The sequence below is a fragment of the Alternaria arbusti genome (assembly GCF_024043155.1).
Source record: "Alternaria arbusti strain BMP 1465 chromosome Unknown scaffold_11, whole genome shotgun sequence".
Taxonomy (NCBI): domain Eukaryota; kingdom Fungi; phylum Ascomycota; class Dothideomycetes; order Pleosporales; family Pleosporaceae; genus Alternaria; species Alternaria arbusti.
In genome coordinates, this window is record NW_026249951.1 from 176646 (window position 1) to 194538 (window position 17893).

The 17893-nt window shown below is 53.6% G+C and overlaps 8 protein-coding genes across 8 annotated transcripts in view; 4 read left to right on the forward strand and 4 right to left on the reverse strand.

Annotated features, from left to right (window-relative positions):
• The window catches only part of J4E86_007662 (uncharacterized protein), a gene marked incomplete at both ends in the record, with an annotated part of 1392 nt that extends 676 nt beyond the window's left edge, over nucleotides 1–716 (reverse strand). The window contains one exon of the mRNA XM_051448180.1: nucleotides 17–716. Within this exon, the coding sequence (XP_051300447.1) occupies nucleotides 17–716 (700 nt within the window). The remainder of the gene's footprint in view (nucleotides 1–16) is intronic.
• A 3546-nt stretch (nucleotides 717–4262) lies between these two features.
• On the forward strand, nucleotides 4263–6406 carry J4E86_007663 (uncharacterized protein; the record flags this gene model as incomplete). Its single annotated transcript, XM_051448181.1, has 6 exons — nucleotides 4263–4316; nucleotides 4365–4836; nucleotides 4886–5528; nucleotides 5581–5666; nucleotides 5721–6259; nucleotides 6314–6406. 6 exons carry the CDS (start codon nucleotides 4263–4265, stop codon nucleotides 6404–6406), a joined length of 1887 nt encoding a protein of 628 aa, XP_051300448.1.
• A 730-nt stretch (nucleotides 6407–7136) lies between these two features.
• Nucleotides 7137–7825, reverse strand: J4E86_007664 (uncharacterized protein; the record flags this gene model as incomplete). Its single annotated transcript, XM_051448182.1, has 3 exons — nucleotides 7137–7531; nucleotides 7590–7750; nucleotides 7806–7825. The coding sequence occupies 3 exons, from the start codon at nucleotides 7823–7825 to the stop codon at nucleotides 7137–7139; spliced, it is 576 nt and encodes a 191-aa protein (XP_051300449.1).
• Nucleotides 7826–8403: 578 nt separating this feature from the next.
• J4E86_007665 (uncharacterized protein) lies at nucleotides 8404–11133 on the reverse strand (the record flags this gene model as incomplete). The annotated part of the gene is made up of 3 exons (XM_051448183.1): nucleotides 8404–10230; nucleotides 10280–10648; nucleotides 10696–11133. 3 exons carry the CDS (start codon nucleotides 11131–11133, stop codon nucleotides 8404–8406), a joined length of 2634 nt encoding a protein of 877 aa, XP_051300450.1.
• Nucleotides 11134–11628: 495 nt separating this feature from the next.
• J4E86_007666 (uncharacterized protein) lies at nucleotides 11629–12781 on the forward strand (the record flags this gene model as incomplete). The annotated part of the gene is made up of 3 exons (XM_051448184.1): nucleotides 11629–11867; nucleotides 11919–12608; nucleotides 12658–12781. 3 exons carry the CDS (start codon nucleotides 11629–11631, stop codon nucleotides 12779–12781), a joined length of 1053 nt encoding a protein of 350 aa, XP_051300451.1.
• A 621-nt stretch (nucleotides 12782–13402) lies between these two features.
• TCA8 (Succinate--CoA ligase [ADP-forming] subunit alpha, mitochondrial) lies at nucleotides 13403–14703 on the forward strand (the record flags this gene model as incomplete). The annotated part of the gene is made up of 7 exons (XM_051448185.1): nucleotides 13403–13560; nucleotides 13614–13642; nucleotides 13702–13828; nucleotides 13882–13944; nucleotides 13993–14018; nucleotides 14068–14150; nucleotides 14203–14703. The coding sequence occupies 7 exons, from the start codon at nucleotides 13403–13405 to the stop codon at nucleotides 14701–14703; spliced, it is 987 nt and encodes a 328-aa protein (XP_051300452.1).
• A 334-nt stretch (nucleotides 14704–15037) lies between these two features.
• On the forward strand, nucleotides 15038–16114 carry J4E86_007668 (uncharacterized protein; the record flags this gene model as incomplete). The annotated part of the gene is made up of 1 exon (XM_051448186.1): nucleotides 15038–16114. One exon carries the CDS (start codon nucleotides 15038–15040, stop codon nucleotides 16112–16114), a length of 1077 nt encoding a protein of 358 aa, XP_051300453.1.
• A 252-nt stretch (nucleotides 16115–16366) lies between these two features.
• On the reverse strand, nucleotides 16367–17770 carry FYV10 (GID complex subunit containing RING finger motif; the record flags this gene model as incomplete). Its single annotated transcript, XM_051448187.1, has 3 exons — nucleotides 16367–16804; nucleotides 16855–17664; nucleotides 17720–17770. The coding sequence occupies 3 exons, from the start codon at nucleotides 17768–17770 to the stop codon at nucleotides 16367–16369; spliced, it is 1299 nt and encodes a 432-aa protein (XP_051300454.1).
• Nucleotides 17771–17893: the final 123 nt, after the last annotated feature.

Sequence of the window (17893 nt, forward strand, 5' to 3'; positions counted from 1 at the left end):
CCCCCCCCCAGCGTACCCTTGCGCAATGTGTCGTTAATCTCGCGCAGCTTCCTGTCTCCCAGTTTGCCTGCCCATACATATCCACTGCCCTTCTGCCAGTTGTTGAATATCTTCTGCTGCAGCTTCATCCAAACGTATGCTTGGATGAGGAGCGGCCGTTCCTCTGGGTGCTTCAGATACGTCTGGTAGTTGTCCGTAAGGTTCCCAAACAGTTCCTTCGCTCTAGTGAGATATGGTCGCTTGCTCGTGGCTTTGATGGGTCCGCCGAAATACTCTTCACTCCATACTCGTATCTCGTATCGCAACGCGAGTAGCTCTTCAATCAGAGTGTTCTCTTCAGATTTGTACACGATCGAACGTTTTGCAGGCATCCCATGTGGACCCATGCTCCTCCTCTGCAGCTGTTTCCTCAGCGCATCTCGCTCTTTTGTGACTTGGTAGTACCGCTGTATGAGATCATCTTGGCTGTTACCCCTCGACGCGTCTGGTCGCGATGGGCTTTTGGGCGGTACGAGGGGACTGATAGTCGCGCTCAGTCGGTGCGGGCTGCCCAATGCCGATGATTCGTCGGATGATGTCTCGGCCGATGTCGCTGTCACTTTCTCGAATTTGAGCGGTGGTATGTAGGGCGCCTTCCGTCTATGCCTGGGTATCAGGACCTCCTCGTCAGACCATTCGTCTCCGACTTCGGGGAATGGATAGCCTTCTTGCTCCATTACAGGTGATTCGAGGGTCGATGCAGATTGCGGTTCTTCAATGACTTCGGCGGAGGGGCAGGTCAGTTTGAGCGACTTGAGGGTAGAATGGCGGACGTCTATGGATGCGACTCGGTCAGCGCGCTATATCCCAATAGCCCCAAATGCCCACACGCACCAGGAGATAGAGTCGCCATCTCAACAAAGACTGAGCATGTTTGCCCTTCTGGTATGCGCTCAATGTTGATCCCGCGAGCGGTGAAGCCTCTTGGTAGTCTATGCTGCTATGCGTCCGCGCAGTCTCATCTCAGATCAGCTTCGGACAAGCTCGCAGCGGGGCCGGCGATGTTTATGGCCCTGGGAGAGTAGACGGAATAATCTGAACGAGTTGACGGGCACGCCCTCAGCAAGGAAGATGGCATGGCGCAGGCAAGCTTTGCTGCTATCTAGCCCAGCCTCGCCGCGAAAGGCAGCCCTGGCGGTTCAGCATGAACCACTAAGAGCGGGCAGACGACGAAACGAGCTGCAATCACACCAGTGACGTGTGACGAAGTGCATGCAGACGGCGATGGGTCCACGATTGGGTGAAAAAGAGGAGGCTGTCGGCATCTTCGCTTATCTAGCGTGCGCCTGTCACCTGAACCGCGACGGGACGACTTCGGGATCCACCTGAACCATGTTCTTGCCAGCAACAACACGTCTTTTCGTGTTCACGACCGTCTGACACGACATGTTCACGAACTCAATTCTGCTGTCATGGTAACCTGGCAATATACGCAATTTCCGACGCGCCAAAAGCACGGCGCGCAAAGGCCGCTCGGGCGCTCTAGAGGACGATAACAAGCTCCATCCTGGAGTACCAGAATACCTCCGGCCTCCGCATTCTCCACACTGCACATCACCAATCATTTTCGGGTACCTTCCCTAGTACCTTCCCCAACCCCTTCATTGCAGTAGAGCAGCAGTCACCCCATCCCTTAGCTTCAATGAGGTCCCTGTCTTTGCCCAGCAATTCCCCGGTGGTGGCTCGTTAACCTTAAATGCCACTGAATTACACCTATCACCCCCGGCTTGTAGGTAGTTCCAATTCGAGCAAAGTGCAAGGCATGTATTGAGGTCTAGGACGAAAGCCTTGATCAGTGTCCGCCCGTCGGTGTCAAATCCACAATGCTTGATGAATTCGTATTGTCCTGTATTGCCCCCAGGTGTCCTGGGTGTGAACGATGTACTGTTGCTGGCTGGGCAGTCCGTGGTTGCAAGGGAAGGGGGTACGCTCGTGGGTTTAGAGGAGGAGAGGCTCCGTAATCCGGAGGACGTTGAATCACTTGAGCCGCCTGTGCTGGACAGAAGTATAGAGGTTGGCGCGCTGCTCACACATTAGTATACATTTGCCAGTGGGTCTCTCTAGGCAAGGGGGAACTACCTCTGCACAGAAGATGGTGGCGCATTTTTTCTGTTCCCTTTGACTGCTAGCGAGCCACCTACAGCTCCGCCCACAGACGCAGCGATTACGACAATGCTTACAACGACCAGTATGGACCAGAAGAGCCACGGTTTCAAACCTCCGAACGATTTCGATTGGTTCTCTTTGAGCGTGGGGTTTCCCGTAACGACACGTTGATAAATCCAGGCTTCCTTCCCTTCATCTTCGTGCTCCACGGCGTGCAGGCCTGATCCGACCACAGGGAGACCATCTCCACCACAAGGTTCCGGTAGGTTCTCGCACGCGATGTGTCTCGACATGACGCTGTGAGTAGTATGAATGGGCTCAAGATTGTCTGCCTGCTGTTGACCTTGATCTTGATCTTTGAACGAAAATCCCGTAGATGCAAAGAGCTAAATAAATGTCCAGCATCTGTTGAAGGTGTTCGAATTGCATGGGTTCGATTGGTAGAAGCATATCTTATTATATGGTTGCGTAAAAGCGCTGGGTGTGTAACAGGTACGATGCCACATAGGGGCGGAAATTGTAATATTATGTGAGATACGAATAGAACTTAACAAAATTGCCTGAGAGCAGTTATACGATCATACGACGCAGCTGTCTATTTACATCCAATAATCCTATATGTAAATGGGGCTGGGAAGGGTGAACCTAAGGTATGCCTCCAAGGCTGACTGCAAGTATTGGATGGGGCGGTTTTTCCAAATTTGACCTGGTCCGAGAACACTAAGACGTTGCTATCCTCACTGTCGGTCTTCGTTCCAAATTTCCCTCTCACTCTTATGGAGCATATGTTTCCAGTCAGGAGGTCCGGAGATGCCTCTATTCCCGTGCAAGTCAGCATCCCGCTGGTTCTTATTGAATTGTGGACGATAGGCGCCTCTGCGCTGCCTGTAATAAGCACATTTTTTGTGGATCCCAGTCTCTAATCGTTGCCGTGCACCCAATCCATCCGAGTATATAGAACTGTAGCCGGTAGATCTATGGCAAGTGTTAACGAAGCGGAAGGAGGACGTGAACTAGGAATTAGGAACTCCGAGGTCACAAATTAAGCTTGCGCTTTCGGAAGCGCGATGTAACTTGAATGGTGCAGGACAATCGAAAAGCACGGCCAGTCACAACAACTGACCGACGCCGTTCTGGTACCTGTCAACTGAACGAATCGAATATTGCAAATAATTCCTTCCGGTCAGCGTGCTCATTTCTGACCGTCAGATTTTGTAGCTGAAAGCAGTTATCACTGGGACAGGACGTTAGCATGTGATACTATGACGACACAGGGTCCATATCCGAAGCTGGACACCTCGAAGCACCCTTAGGCCGTCCACGGGAGTGGCATATGAAACTTCAATGCATGTACCGAGGTGTCTGCTGTCAACCTTGGAAAGCATTGGTCGGATAGTTCTCGGAGGAAGATTGTTGATCGTCGCTAAGGCCCAAACGGGTAACGGCGGCCCGTCAGCTAGCGGGGCGAGAATCGCAACGAACACCAAGGCGCGACGGAACCAATTCCTCCCCGGGGGCCGATCCACCCTGTCGAAAACTTCAAGACTCTCATGCAGACTATCGCAAACCGTCCCCGAGCATGGTCGAATCGAAAGTCGGCATATCGTCTAATTCGCCGGGCTCAGCAGGCAAACCCAGCGGAGGACGACATCGCGTCATCTCCTCTTGTTTGACATGTCGGCGCAGGAAAGTCAAATGTGATCACGTTCATCCAGTATGCGGTTCTTGCATGCGAGGAAGTCATGTGTGTACCTGGACAGATCAAATACCGGCATCCACTACTACTGGAAGGATTTCGAAACCCACGGCTGGGGCCACTGGAAAGACCGGAAAAGGCAGTGACGTGCAAGCCCGGTTAGACAGACTCGAATATCTTCTAGAGAAAGCTGTTGCGGGACAGGGGGCGAAATCCACGGCATCCGTACGGTCCAGTGTTGAATTAGACAGGAAAGAAGTGGAGGCGCTGACCCCATCGTCGAATAGTCAGACTTCCCATGGAGGAGGAATCGCTTCTGATGGTGGCGACGGGACCCTCTTGTTGAATGATGGGCAGTCTCAGTTTGTCTCGTCTCTGCATTTTGCATTACTGGCCGATGAGGTGAGTGCTGCTTTTCGACATGACAGAACATCGCTCCGAGTTACACCGAGCGAAAGCTACATTCATTCTTATTGTATTTCTCTGTTTCTAGGAATTTTGAACAATACTGATTGGGTTTTAGATACAAGACATCAAGGCCTTGCTTGGTGATAAGACCGACGAAGAGAGGAAGGAAGTGCCGCAAAGCAGTCTGGTTGACCTACTTTCCCTCGGTCGCGCAGGAGCCGGATCAAATCTAGAAAACCTGCTACCGAGCACAAAAGAGCACCGCGACACGCTGCTGGACGTCTATTTCGCAAATGTAGATCCTATGGTGAGAATTACCCATAGGCCAACTGTGGTGCGCAAATTTTCCACCTACAACGACGAAGCACATCCTATGGCCTATGCCATCTACTTCTCTGCGATCAACTCTCTGCCTCCAAAGGTAGTACACAACAAGTTTGGCGAGACAAAGGAATCACTCCTCGATCGATTTCAGCTGGGTGTTGAGATCTCACTGGCTCGGGAAAACTATCTCACAACATCGAACCTGGAGATATTCCAGGGATTTGTATTATGGTTGACCTGTATCACCAGAGAAGAAGATATGGGTAAGTGTGCTAGATGTTCATAGTTCTGCAACGCTCACACATATAGCAGGAAAAGCGTGGGTTCTGATAGGCATCGCATTTCGCATCGCTTTGAACCAAGGCCTGCACCGAGATCCATCGTTATTCCCGACCGGCTCCATGGACGCTCTGACTATCGAGCTACGACGGCGTATGTGGCATCAGCTAGGGCATCTGGAGTTCCGGGCAGCAGAATGCAAAGGACAGGAACCGAGCATCACCGAAGACTTCTATACGACGCTGTTCCCACGAAACATTGACGATGAGGACCTTGTAGACGGCGCAAGTCCTGGTCCAGCCCCGTATGACGAACAGAAGCTTACAACTATGACGTTCCAACTGGTCCGGTTCAACGGCATGCGAGCTCTACGGCGCATAGTTCAAAGCACTTACCGCCTGGAACGTCGTATGCTGGACTCGGGGCTTCATGGAACATCTCGTCCTGATCCCGCACAAGAACTCAGAGATCTCTATGAGCAGATCAAAGTGATGCTCGACGAAGTTCACGAAGAGAATCAGCGAAAATATTTGCATAACCTTAACCCAGAGGTGCCAATGGAGAGGCTGACGCTGGGACTGGCTTCACTGTTGGAGTGGCGTGCCTACTTACTGTTTTGGCTTCGGATGCCGCGTGCTTACCGCGACGTAGTCTTTTCGGACGAGATCCGCCGATCGTACGTTCCAGTCAGAGCCCTAATGAGGAACAACAATGGCTGATAATGCTAGGATCTTCGAGAAGTCAGTAAACTGCGTCGAAACACTAAACGGAGCGGCAGCCGATGTCGATGCTGCTCGCTTTCAATGGCACATTGGTCCGTCACCCCGACAATGTCTACCCAGTGAGACACAAGAGCTAACTTTCAAAGGAGGAATCGCGTCTTTCCAAGCCATCATGCATATCCTATCAGAACTCCGCAACCCCCTCTTCAACGCACCTGACCGCCAACGCGCTCTAAGAGCCCTCCAGATGTCTCGTATCCTCCGAGAGAACAACAGCGCCAAAGCATGGCAGGCAGTCAAAAACATGATAGACAAGGCCGTCTCAGAACACAATCTCTCACCAAGAGGGCCGCCGCAGCCATCGACTACCTACGTCAGCCAACCCATCGTGCCTTCCATTCCCATGCCGCTGAATAACAACGCACCCAACAGCAACACGGGCGTATATCCGGCAATGCAAGGCATCCCAAGCTACGCCTACCAAAACCCGTCTGCAGCTTATAACCAACAAAATATGCCAGGGCCATCTCAACCAGAACCTATGCAGACTCAACCCGACTTGCTGCAGTCCATGCAGTCTATGCAAGACAATGCGCCTTGCTGGGACGACATCAATCTCAACAACATCAACAACATCGTAGGCGACGTACAAGCTAGCACGGATGTAATTCCCGACTTTGATTTCGTAAGTAACCATGACATGATCAGGTAGACAGGGTCATTTGGCTAACAAACCCAGGGTTTCTGGGGCGACCCTTTCAACTACGAAAACGAGCCTGCAGCCATGCCGTTGCAGGATGGCTACTTTCCTCAGTGGAGTGGGGGAATATGAAGGCAACGCACCAAGTCGTACGAATAACTTCATTCATAACTCCAACCCAAAGGACTGGTACTGCAGCGCTGTCATTACGTCCACGAGGGGCTCTTACCTAGGTGACAGCAGACGACGGACGTTCACTTATCGTCTTCACCAATCGCTCTACTCTCAATAATATCTGCCACCGACGCATCATATGGCTTTCTAGACTCCCATGGACCATGCCGTTGTTCGCAAGCGAACCGGTGACCCTTCTAGCGCTGTCTCGGTTTTCGACGCGAGTTGGACATGGGCTAAGGAGACCTAATCCACCACTCTTGCTGTTCATGTGTTGTGTTTAGTATGGCGTTTGCTGGAGGTCCGCCCTGGACGACGGCTAGAACGGACGGATATGTGCGTGTTGGCATAGAGCTCAAGGCTTATTAGGGTCAGGCGTTTCATAGATCGAACATAGAGGAGCGGGTACTTGTGATAAGGTTAGCTGTAGGAGTCGAACATCAAGAAAGCATCCGATTACATGGACACGTAAAGACAAGCCGCATGCAGTGTATTTGTACAAGCCGTCGAATTAAGTTGGCGAATGGCAAAAGCATCAGACGTCCATGTTATACAATTAGCAAGCGCATAGTCGCTCAACCAAGTTCATACGTAAAGTGCGAGCGAACCGAACAAGCTCTATCAAGAAAGACAGCTCCCATGCACACCACATGCCAGGGAACCCCGTAGAAACGGCACGCCAGCCCGTCTACTCGTCCTTGACACCGCCACGGCCCGCACGCTCAGCAGCCTCAATGCTCTTCTTATCCGTCTTAATCTCGCCACCGCTCATGGCGCCCATCATACCACCAGCCGCCTTCCACGGCCTAGCGAGGTCGCCGGTTGCCGGCTGGCCGAAGAGGTGGACCTTGACGAGGTTGCCTTCGAACGCGCCCTTGAGGGGGATGATGGACTGAATCAGGAGCGGGTTGGTGTACTTGAAGTAAAGGTGCATAACGCCCATCATGCCAACACCCATCAGCTGGGCCTTGAAGAGCTCGCGCAGCTTCTGCAGGTCGTAGGCTTTGACGGTGGTAGCGACGAATTTCGGTTCTTCGCCTGAGCCCATCGGGGCCGGCTCGACGTATTTGACAACGGTCATGTCTGTGGTTGTTTTGTTAGTCGCTGTGTCGGTCTATCCCGGGCTCTTCTTTCCACGCACCATTCTTCTTGTTGATCTGCGCCTGCACGTAGAGGTAGATACCCGCGATGATCAGGTTGGAGACGATGTAGAGCGCGCGCACGCCGTTGAGGACAGTCGGATCGTCGAATGGTATCTTCTTGGAGATTTGCATAAATCCCAGGATGATGACCAGGTTGGAACTGCAGTCGAGTTAGCAAACTGTCTTCAGTACCGGGCGCAGTAGATCCAGCGTACATTTGCGGGCTGATGGCCATTGTGACGTTGGAAGCGGATTGTTCGGGTGAAGAATTGAAGGTCGCTTTCGCGATCGTCTGACAAGAAGCTGGGGGTAGAGATGTGGTTGCGCGAAACGTGGGTGAGAAGGGTTAAGAACAAGCGGGCGACTTTTGTGGTGGGCGAGGGTCATGATTAGCGCGACCCAAGAGGCCAGGTTGTTGCCCGCCGCTGGCTAGCCCCAACAGGCATTCACCCTTCTAGTCTTATCTAATGCCTTCTCTAGACACATAGGGCGAGAACGACACAGAAGTTTTGGTGCACGTCACGAGTATAGAAGGTACACAGGTCTATGATGGAAGATTGAGAAGGCCATTCGCGCCTTCTGATCGTTCTGATGCAGGGTATCTCATCTATAGTCCCCAACATGCATGTGCCATAACAAATCCAATATCAAGCCATACTCTGTATGTTCCAATGACGCCGCGCTAATGATTGAAAACTCCCTCGCCGGCTTCGCAGACACCCAATCGCGAAATGGTGTCGCGGCGATATGCAATGCAAACAACCAAAGAACAAACAGAGAGAAAATCTCCCATATACACGAATCCTGCCTTCCTCACATCACCAGACATTCGCGATCCGGCCTGTTCTTATCCTTGTTCTTCCCTTTCTCTAGGACTGTACCAGGTTCCCTACTCTTGCTCCTCCGTCTGTCTTTCTTCTCCTTCTTGCTCTTGCTGCCCGACAGACCTGCTTCTTTCTTCTCTTTGGCTGGAGAGTGGCCCTGTTGATCGTTCTCTACGCTCTTCACTTTTTCAATCACAATGTGAGGCTCGTCGCTGGGAGCTGCTTCAGTCGTAACCAGCTTGTCCTTGCTACCGCGTCCCGTTAGCCTCGATAACGTAAGAGACAAACGAGTCTCGCCGCTTGGACTACCTGGTCGACTTCTGTTGTTCCCAGATAACCATATTCGAGAGCCGCGCCGGGATACGGACAAGAAGCTGCTCTTCTGATCATCTGGTGTTTGCGGTTCAGTTCGGCCACGTAGGCTGCCTTCGCCATCCTCGATCGCGGTGCTGCTGCGCCGATTGCTGGACATGCTGGTTCGACTAGCTGGCTCGTCTGTAGAATTGGATTCAGTATGCGGATCTTTGGTGTTGAAGTTGTCGTTCTCTACACCGGCCTCGGCATCCGCAGCTGTTGTAGAGGGCAGGGAAGCCAGCGTTTCTCGTGAAGGGTCGACGGACGGAACTCCTGATTGCGCTTCTGCATATGTGGGCGGATCTCCCCGGGAAGCGAGCTCTTCATCAATCGGCTGCACTTGGTAAAAGAGCAGATACGGTGACTCTTCTCGCAAGGCTGTCTTAATGTCAACTTCAGTCACCCGTTGGGGCGAGAGATCGTCAAAGCGTATCCACTTTTCCAGCTCTTCCTCCGAATCTGATTGCGCGGTGCCAGGTCGTTCGCGAGCGTTGGCACGGACAAGCGCAATATAGTGGCCAGAGTCGACTGATACGCCCCGATGACAGACGACAGACTGGAGGACAAGTTTGAAATTGCCAAACAGCGGACCTTCTTCTTTCATCCGATCATCAGATATGAAGTGAGGTAAACCGATATCGAGCGGAATGTCGATATATGTATTCAGACGCTTTGGAGCGCCGTGCGGCGTCATCGTATATCTCTTCAGGCATATGCCGAGAACCGGACGCTTTACCGAGAAATGCGCAGCGACTTGAGCATCGGTCTTTGGTACGTTGTCGGTATACCAGGGGATGAGACTGAAGAACTGCCAGGCCGGCATGAGAATCTCCTTCTTAAGTAGAGAAGCTGATCGTGGTCGGCCGCTGGAGCTGTTGTCCAACATGTCCTCGACGTGCTTCTTCTCATCAAACTTGCTCGTTTCCTGTGACTGACGTGTATATCGCTGGCTGAAGATACTATCAGCGCGACGGCGGCCTTGCAGATTTGGTCGCGTTGGAGTTAGTGGTGTGCTTGGCTCGTAAGTCATCGGCGTAGAGACGAGAGGAGTCATGGAGCCTTCCATCTCCATCGTCTCTATATGTATTGTCTCATTCTTCTCAGGATCCTTGTCTACGAATTCTTCGTCTTTGGACTTGATGGATGCTATCGTATTTTGCCGTTGCAGGTATCGCTTGACCTCGATTCTGTTGTTGAAATAGGTTTCCAAACAGTCTTCCAATGTGACAATGTGGTCGCCCTCTTGTTCTGGAATGGCGACTTCGAGCAGCCGTTCGTTGACGAACTTGTGGTCATCTTCCTTGTCTTCACGTCCGGTGTGGTAGATGTCCATCTTGAGGGTGAGTAGCGGCAGCTCGAGCGCACCAGTGATGAAAGTGAAAGCTTCCGAAGCGTCTTGTTGACGAACCTGTGCAGCATCTTCCCATCCGCACTTGGCAAGCGAATCCTGGAGGTGCTTTGTCTACGATGTGCGTTAGCCACCGAGGAGTTGAATACGAAGTAGGTCGTACCAAATCGACCTTGATGAGCTGACCACTCCTCAAGAGATTGACCCATAAGCGCAACACAGCCGCCAGTTTCTTCCTTGGCTCATCCTCAAAGTTGTCGTACAACATGGCCTCAAAGCTGTCGAGACGCGCGAACATGGCAAACAGCAGTGCGTCCAGGTAGCACGTCACCATGTTCCGGTTTATGGCGCCCAACATGGTCACATCAGGACTGAAGTCCTTCAGCTCGCCTTCGAGCGACTCGTTGGCGAGCACTAGAAGATCGTAGGCTTTGTCGATGTCGTTGGGATGCCAGGCAAGGGCATGTTCGGCCTGTTCCTCTCCCATGCTGGTTATACCGGCGCCTTGTAGGCGTGAAAGGAGCATCTTGACCTGCAGCCCGTTAGCCAGGTTGCATGCGGCCTTGTTTCCCCGCGTACCTTCTTCTCGGACTCATTGTTCGCTGGCGGTCTGGGACCTTCGCTCGTGAATATTCTGTAGAGGTCGGGCGAAGCATTGGTGGATTTGGACTGTAGAGACACATAGTCAGAAGAATGCGATGTTGAAGGTGGATCGGCGTTGGGTGTAAGAGAAGAAGCACGGCATGGTAGCTTTTGGTGTAGAAATAGAAGACTATCCTCTACCGATGTTCGCAGTACAAATGGGAGCTTGTGGTACAGCGTCTCGATGCCGGCAGACAGGCGCCGCTGGCAGCTGGGCGAGTCTTCCGGCAGCGCAACGGCGGCAGAGCATAGCAAAGGACTGAGAGAGTTGACAGAAGCGAAAGAGCTCAGGCGTACTTTGGTATGGGCGTGCTTGGACGCGCGCTTCTCATGATGCTTGTCGCGCCGGCTGAGAAAGCGTGACATGCCGTTCATGGTGGTGGACGGTGAAGGCGAGACCCATTCAGTGAAAGGAACGCGGCGGTGGGTAGCGGGGCAGGCAGCGAGCTTGGGTTCGGTGGTAGAGGAAGGTGCAGACGAGCCCTGAGCCCGGTGGTCGGTGGGGAAGCGAGAGGGTGTTTGGGGGCTGGCTGGCGGCCGATGGGAGTTTGTCGGTGAAAGCGCAATGGTGACGCGCGGTCAAAGGAGCGGCCAACCGACAGTGACCTCAACGCAAGACACAAAAAGAAAGATACGAGCGCTGCATGTCCCCGATGCCGATCAGCCGCATTGTCGCGAGCTGACGTCCGACCTGGAGCAGTGGCAGGTGCGGACGAGTGGGGTAGCCCTATTGGCTAGCCGCGGACCCTAGAACCGCCCATCCCTGTCGCCCTCGCGTCTCGCGTATAGCGTATTCCGAGGAAAAGTCCGTTCGAGACGCTGTCGCATGCTGTGAGGCCCGTACCCACGACGACGCCGCATCACACACCCATGGCACTGCGCGAGCTGCCATTCCGCACGGCCACGGCCCTCTGCAACAGCACCAGACCTGCCATCCGCGCGGCTGTCCCCCTGTGCCGCCGCAATGCCTCGTCCGAAGCAGTCCGGGAAATTGAAGACGCATCATCATTCGAGGTCCCGCCGCCATCGCAGGAACTGGCAAAGAACTACGACCCCGTAGCGCGGAGTCGGCTGCGGAGGAGAGGGAACAAGCAGCTGCCGCCAAGCAGGTACGGCCGCTGAAGCATGCACCAGCAGACACACAGGCTCATACATAGCAGATACCAATACCGATCCCCCAAATACTACCGCGGCCCTCTGCACCCCCACCAGCCACCTCCCGAATCGGATCCCTCTTCGCGACTCTTCCAGCCTGGACCCTTCAGCCTATCCCGTCTCGAGCAAACCTACCAGAGCAAGATCGCGTCCGATCTCCTCACCCTCACATATCAGCACTACCCTCCCGGTTACCGCGCCCCCAAGACGGAGCAAAGACTACGAGAATGGACTGGCGACTCCCCGTACTTCAAGAACCGCCCCCTCAGGCCTCCACGAGGTAAGGGTGAGGTACTCCGGCTGCTTCAAGAGCCCCGCACTTTCCGCAACATTCCCAAAATCACAGGCGTCACAGTCCACTCCATGGTGCCAGAAGCGCAGGAGAACAGCGGGAATCTGCACGTCGCAGGTATGATCCTGCAGGCCATTAGCAATGTACGAGCCGTGTCGCACAAGGCGAGACACAATGTCGTAGGGTGGGGCTTGCGTGCGGGCAGATATGTCTCGGTGACGGCCAAGATGGAGCGGGAAGATGCGGAGCACTTTCTGACAAAACTCATCGATGTGGTCCTGCCAAGGATCAAGGAGTGGAAAGGAGTACCAGGTTCGTCTGGAGACGGACACGGTAACATGAGCTTTGGTCTCACCCCAGACCAACTGGCCCTCTTCCCGGAAATTGAGGTCAACTACGATGCGTGAGTCTGCTGTGCTCTAGTAATCTGTGCTCCGACTGACACAGTTCAGATACCCACCCAAGATGATTCCTGGTTGCCACATCACCATCCAAACCGATGCCACCAACAACAAGGACGCACGTCTACTCCTCCAATCCATTGGAATCCCATTCTACGGCAAGCTCAACGATTAAATGTAGATGTCCGACTATTGTGTATAAACTGTGTAGAACATGTAAGAATTATATACGTCTTACGATACATTGCATTCATCGCATGTATCCATCCCGCATTCTCATTCTGTCGAGGCAAAGAAAGACCTTGGTATACCGCGCAACGAAGGATGAGAATAACATGGACGGTTGTAGATTTGAGCCAGATGAAGCACAAAATAGGTCTCTGTCTAACCATCATGTATGCGCGCCGCGAACGTCTTACTATTGCGAAACATGCACTGCAACATGGTTGAATGTTGAGGACCGCGGCTTGAAAACATACATCGCGAGCAACACCATGTTCAGAAGCACAGTATTGGGATACGCAGACCAAGCAGAATCACCGTATATGTAAATATTCGGCCTCTTCATCTCGACATGAGACTGCAACCTATCGGGATGTGCCCTCGATAGACGAGTTATTTTCGTGAAGTTGTCGGGCGCGGACGGACCCTGGCACGAGATTTTAGGTTGGCCAAGCTCCCCCGAAGAACTCCCGCCATGTCGCAGCTTCGCTCAGACCGCTAACCACCACTAAACCGACCCGCGATACCCTCCAAAAACCCCAGAGTTGCTTCCGTGACCACCATACCCGTCACGATGCAGGCAATCCGGCAACCGATGCGCTCTGCGCTCTCAAAGGCCGCTACCAGGCAGTATGCGACGGCTTCCTCGCAGTATGCCGAGACGATTAAGAACCTTCGCATCAACGGCGACACCAAGGTCCTGTTCCAGGGCTTCACGGGAAAGCAGGGAACGTGAGTGCGACTGCAAGAGCGCGTGGTTGGAAGAGGGGCTAATGCAGGACCAGCTTCCACGCACAACAAGCCATTGAATACGGTATGCGCAACGGACCCGCTGATATAATCCTGTGAGGGGGAGGACTGACAGGGCGACAGGCACAAAGGTTGTTGGAGGCACAAACCCCAAGAAGGCGGGCACCGAGCACCTTGGACTGCCCGTCTTCAAGAACGTAGCAGAGGCCATGAAGGAGACTCAGGCTTCCGCTACTGCCATCTTCGTCCCGTACGCCATACCCCACAGCCGCATACAGACCATGCGATCTAACAGACTTGTAGCCCGCCAGTCGCTGCTGCCAGTATCGAGGAGGCTATCAACGCAGAGGTTCCTTTGATTGTGACGTAGGTGTACATATCAAACTTGGATACTTGGATACTTACAGCCGACAGTATTACTGAGGGTATCCCGCAACACGGTATGAACTACAGACATGGTCAACGAGGCACATATACTGATTGACGCAGACATGGTCCGCATCACAGACATGCTCAAGACACAGAACAAGTCTCGCATGGTCGGTCCCAACTGCCCCGGTATCATCGCTCCCGTACGTTCTTTGCCTACCTCTTCCAGTCGGGATGTGACGTTGACTTGAATAGGGTCAATGCAAGATTGGTATCATGCCAGGCTTCATCCATAAGCGCGGCCGCGTCGGTATTGTTTCTCGTTCCGGAACCCTCACATACGAAGCCGTCAACCAGACCACCCAAGCCGGCCTTGGCCAGTCACTCGTTGTCGGTATCGGCGGTGACCCCTTCTCCGGAACCAACTTCATCGACTGCCTGAACGTCTTCCTGAAGGACGAGGAGACTGACGGTATCATCATGATTGGTGAGATTGGTGGTTCCGCCGAGGAGGATGCCGCAGACTTCTTGAAGGAGTACAACACTGCCAACAAGCCCGTTGTCAGCTTCATCGCTGGTATCTCTGCACCGCCAGGCAGGAGAATGGGCCACGCTGGTGCCATTGTTAGTGGTGGAAAGGGTGATGCCAACTCCAAGATCACCGCGCTTGAGGCTGCTGGTGTCACTGTTGAGCGCTCCCCCGCCAAGCTAGGATCAACTCTCTACGACCAGTTCGTCAAGCGCGACTTGATATAAGCAGTCATAACGATGTTTCATTGAACTGCTTGAACGTGCCGGCTTGCATATTGCGGCTGCTGCATTAGGTCCATTGTACATTTTAGTCATAAGAGCAATCCATAACGTGTGCATCTTCATACCATCTCTTCTCTAATCGTGGTTTGGCTTGCTATCAAGGCTTTACTGAGTAATGTGCAGATATCGTGCTGACGTGCATGCAGCCCTCTTTTCACATGCAGACCCTGAACCCTGCTTGGGCGTGACCCAAACTAATCATTTTCGTCGAGTTCCCCGCAAACCTCCGAGCCGCATCCAATTGACTGCACTCTGCAATCGCAAACACAGCAACAGCATGTCGAAAACAAAGACCAAGCGCGCCCGTCGCGAGCTCAAGCGCGAAGGTGAGAAGAAGATCTTCGCGTTCCACAAGAAGAATGCGAAAGCAGCGGCCGACTCCAAACCCACGGCAAAAACTCCAGCAAACAAGAAGCAGAAGATGAGCGCACCAAACGCAGCAGCAGCATCCACACCTGCAACGACGCCCGCCCACGCGCAACCCCCAAAGAAGAAGCACAAAATTCCCTTTGGCGAGTACGACCACATACTCCTCGTCGGCGAAGGCGACTTCAGCTTCACGCGCTCCCTCGCCATAGAACACGGCTGCGCAAACGTAACGGCAACGAGCTACGACAACGAAGAAGACGTCCACAGCAAATACCCTTCCTTTAGAGAAATCCAAACCGAACTCTCCTCCCTAACACCACCCGTCCCCCTCCACCACGACATCGACGCTACAAAACTATCCAGCTACAAACACCTACGGTGTAACCGCGACGACGACGATGACAACGACGAAGAAGGCTGGGACATAATCGCCTTCATGTTCCCGCACACAGGCGGCCTATCCACCGACGTAAACCGACAAGTGCGCGCCAACCAAGCCCTATTGGTATCCTTCTTCAAATCCTGCCTCGACACCTCGAATCCCAAACGGCGGCTACAAATCCTGCGGAACCAGGATGATAACAAGAAAGGCAGCCCGCCCCAGCAACCCATCCGCCCTTTCCTCCGCATGGGCGGCCGGATTATCGTCACGCTTTTCGAAGGCGAACCGTACACGCTGTGGAATATCAGGGATCTGGCGCGCCATGCGGGGTTGAAGGTGGTGGAGAGCTGGCAGTTTGATTGGAGCCAGTATCCGGGGTATCATCATGTGAGGACGCTGGGGGCAATGGAGACGGGGTGGAAGGGTGAGGATAGGGCGGCGCGCATGTTTGTGTTTGAGAAGATTCCGTTGGTTGCGGATAGTGATGAGGAGAAGGAGATGGCGAGGCAGGCCAAGGTGGGCAGAGGTGGGCGACTGCCAAGTCAGAAAGAGGCGATGAAGAGGGCGATGGACGAAGATGAGGAGGATGAAGACGACGAGTGAGCTGGAGATGGCGGAGACGCGCACGGTTGAGCAATACCTCCGACACGGAACAAGTGCATGCTTGCGGGCGAAGCGTAAAGTGTTCATTGAGCTTAGGAACAATACCCAAGGCCTTGAGGTCCTTCCTATCTACACATGAAAGAATCAGGTACGCCGACCCATACCGCGCCGAGCAGATTCCCATACCAAAACGCCACGCTATACCGGACTATCATACAAATGCCGCTAGAAGAAAGAAAGACAGACAAAACATCACATAACATAAACCTTCCGGACCTCGCTCTCAGGCCACTGCTTGCCGCTCAGTCCTTCTGCCGGGTCCCTTACGAATCCCTCTTCCGTGCCAACCTTCTCGTTGAAGACGCGCAGTCTCTCGGAGCCGTAGATGCGATGGTTGGGCAGTACTACGGGACTGTCTTCCACGATACTCTTAGTGTGGAGGGCGTAGGGAACGTTGCGCGCCAGCTCGTTGAGCTCGGTACTACAGATTGGGCATACGGTCGTGGTAGAGGAAGCGGCGTTTGTGGAGGAGGGTGTGTAGGCGGAATGGCAGGCGGGTGTCTTGAGCGCGGAGAGACCGGCGCTCAAGGCGACGTGGAGGAGCGGCCGCGGGGGCAGGGCGTAGAGGGTGTGATGAGTCGCGACGAAGCAATCGGCCAGATGCGACCACCTTGATGCCGAGTAGAAAGACTAGAAGGAATGTTAGAGATAGGGACCATCAGCGGTCTGGGGAGACTCACAGCATAAGGTTCCACCTCGTCCCACGGCCTATACGCCAACATGCCCGCGGCCCTCCTCATCAATTCGAAATCCCCACTCGTACTCAAATACTTCTTTGCATGCGCCCTCGCCTCCATCAACTTCGTTTCTCCACCTCCGCCCCCTATGCTGACTCCATGCATACCATCATCTTGTGTCTCCAACCCATCCATACCGCTCAATCCGGCCTCGTGTCCCTGTCTCACCAACTCAATATACTGCTGCAGCCTGAGCTCGAATTCGAGCAGGCTACCCCCCTTCTTGAGTTCTTTGCCATGTTCCTTGCACCACTCAAGCGCCAATGTTGTACTCATGCCTTCCCGTAAACTCTTCTCAATTTTGTGACACGCAACGAATGCATCCACATCCACGAGCTCGGTGATTCCTTTGCTCTTCGCCAGACACGCTGCGCTCTCTGCATACCCCTCTCTTAGCAGGTAATCCACGAGTAAGCGGCTTAACCGCGTGCGTGACCATTCATCGTATTTGACGTCGACGAGGCTTTGCATCTCGTAAAGGTCTTGCAGGTGTTGTAGGCGCGCTTTTGTGGAGCGGTGGATGCGCGCTTCTTCTTCGTGGAGGTTTTCTAGTTTGCGCTTGAGGTTGTGCATCTTGCTTATCATGGTATCGATAGAGTCGAGTGTGGCTTCTGGGGAGGCGTTCTTGGAGGCGGCTTTGGTGGCGGCAGTTAGGGATGTGGTGAGTGCGCTGGACGAGTGTTCGATGACGCGCTGGGCGTTTTTGAAGTTGCGCCGCGAGAGCTCGTAGGGCATGCGCAGGAGTGGTTGGTCCTGTGATCGAGTTAGTAGGTAATACGGTATGTCTGGGTAGCTGGGGACGCTTTACGAGGAGGAGATGCGACTCCGCATTGAGCTTTGTACTTGTGAGCTCCGCCATGGCGGGCGGAGAGCGAGAGGAAGGAAGGAAAAGCTTCGTGTAAGAGTCGCTGTATTCCGGGTTGTCGCGGTTTCGGATAAATACAGCGGGAGCGAAGGTCTCGAAGAGTAACGGTATGAGATT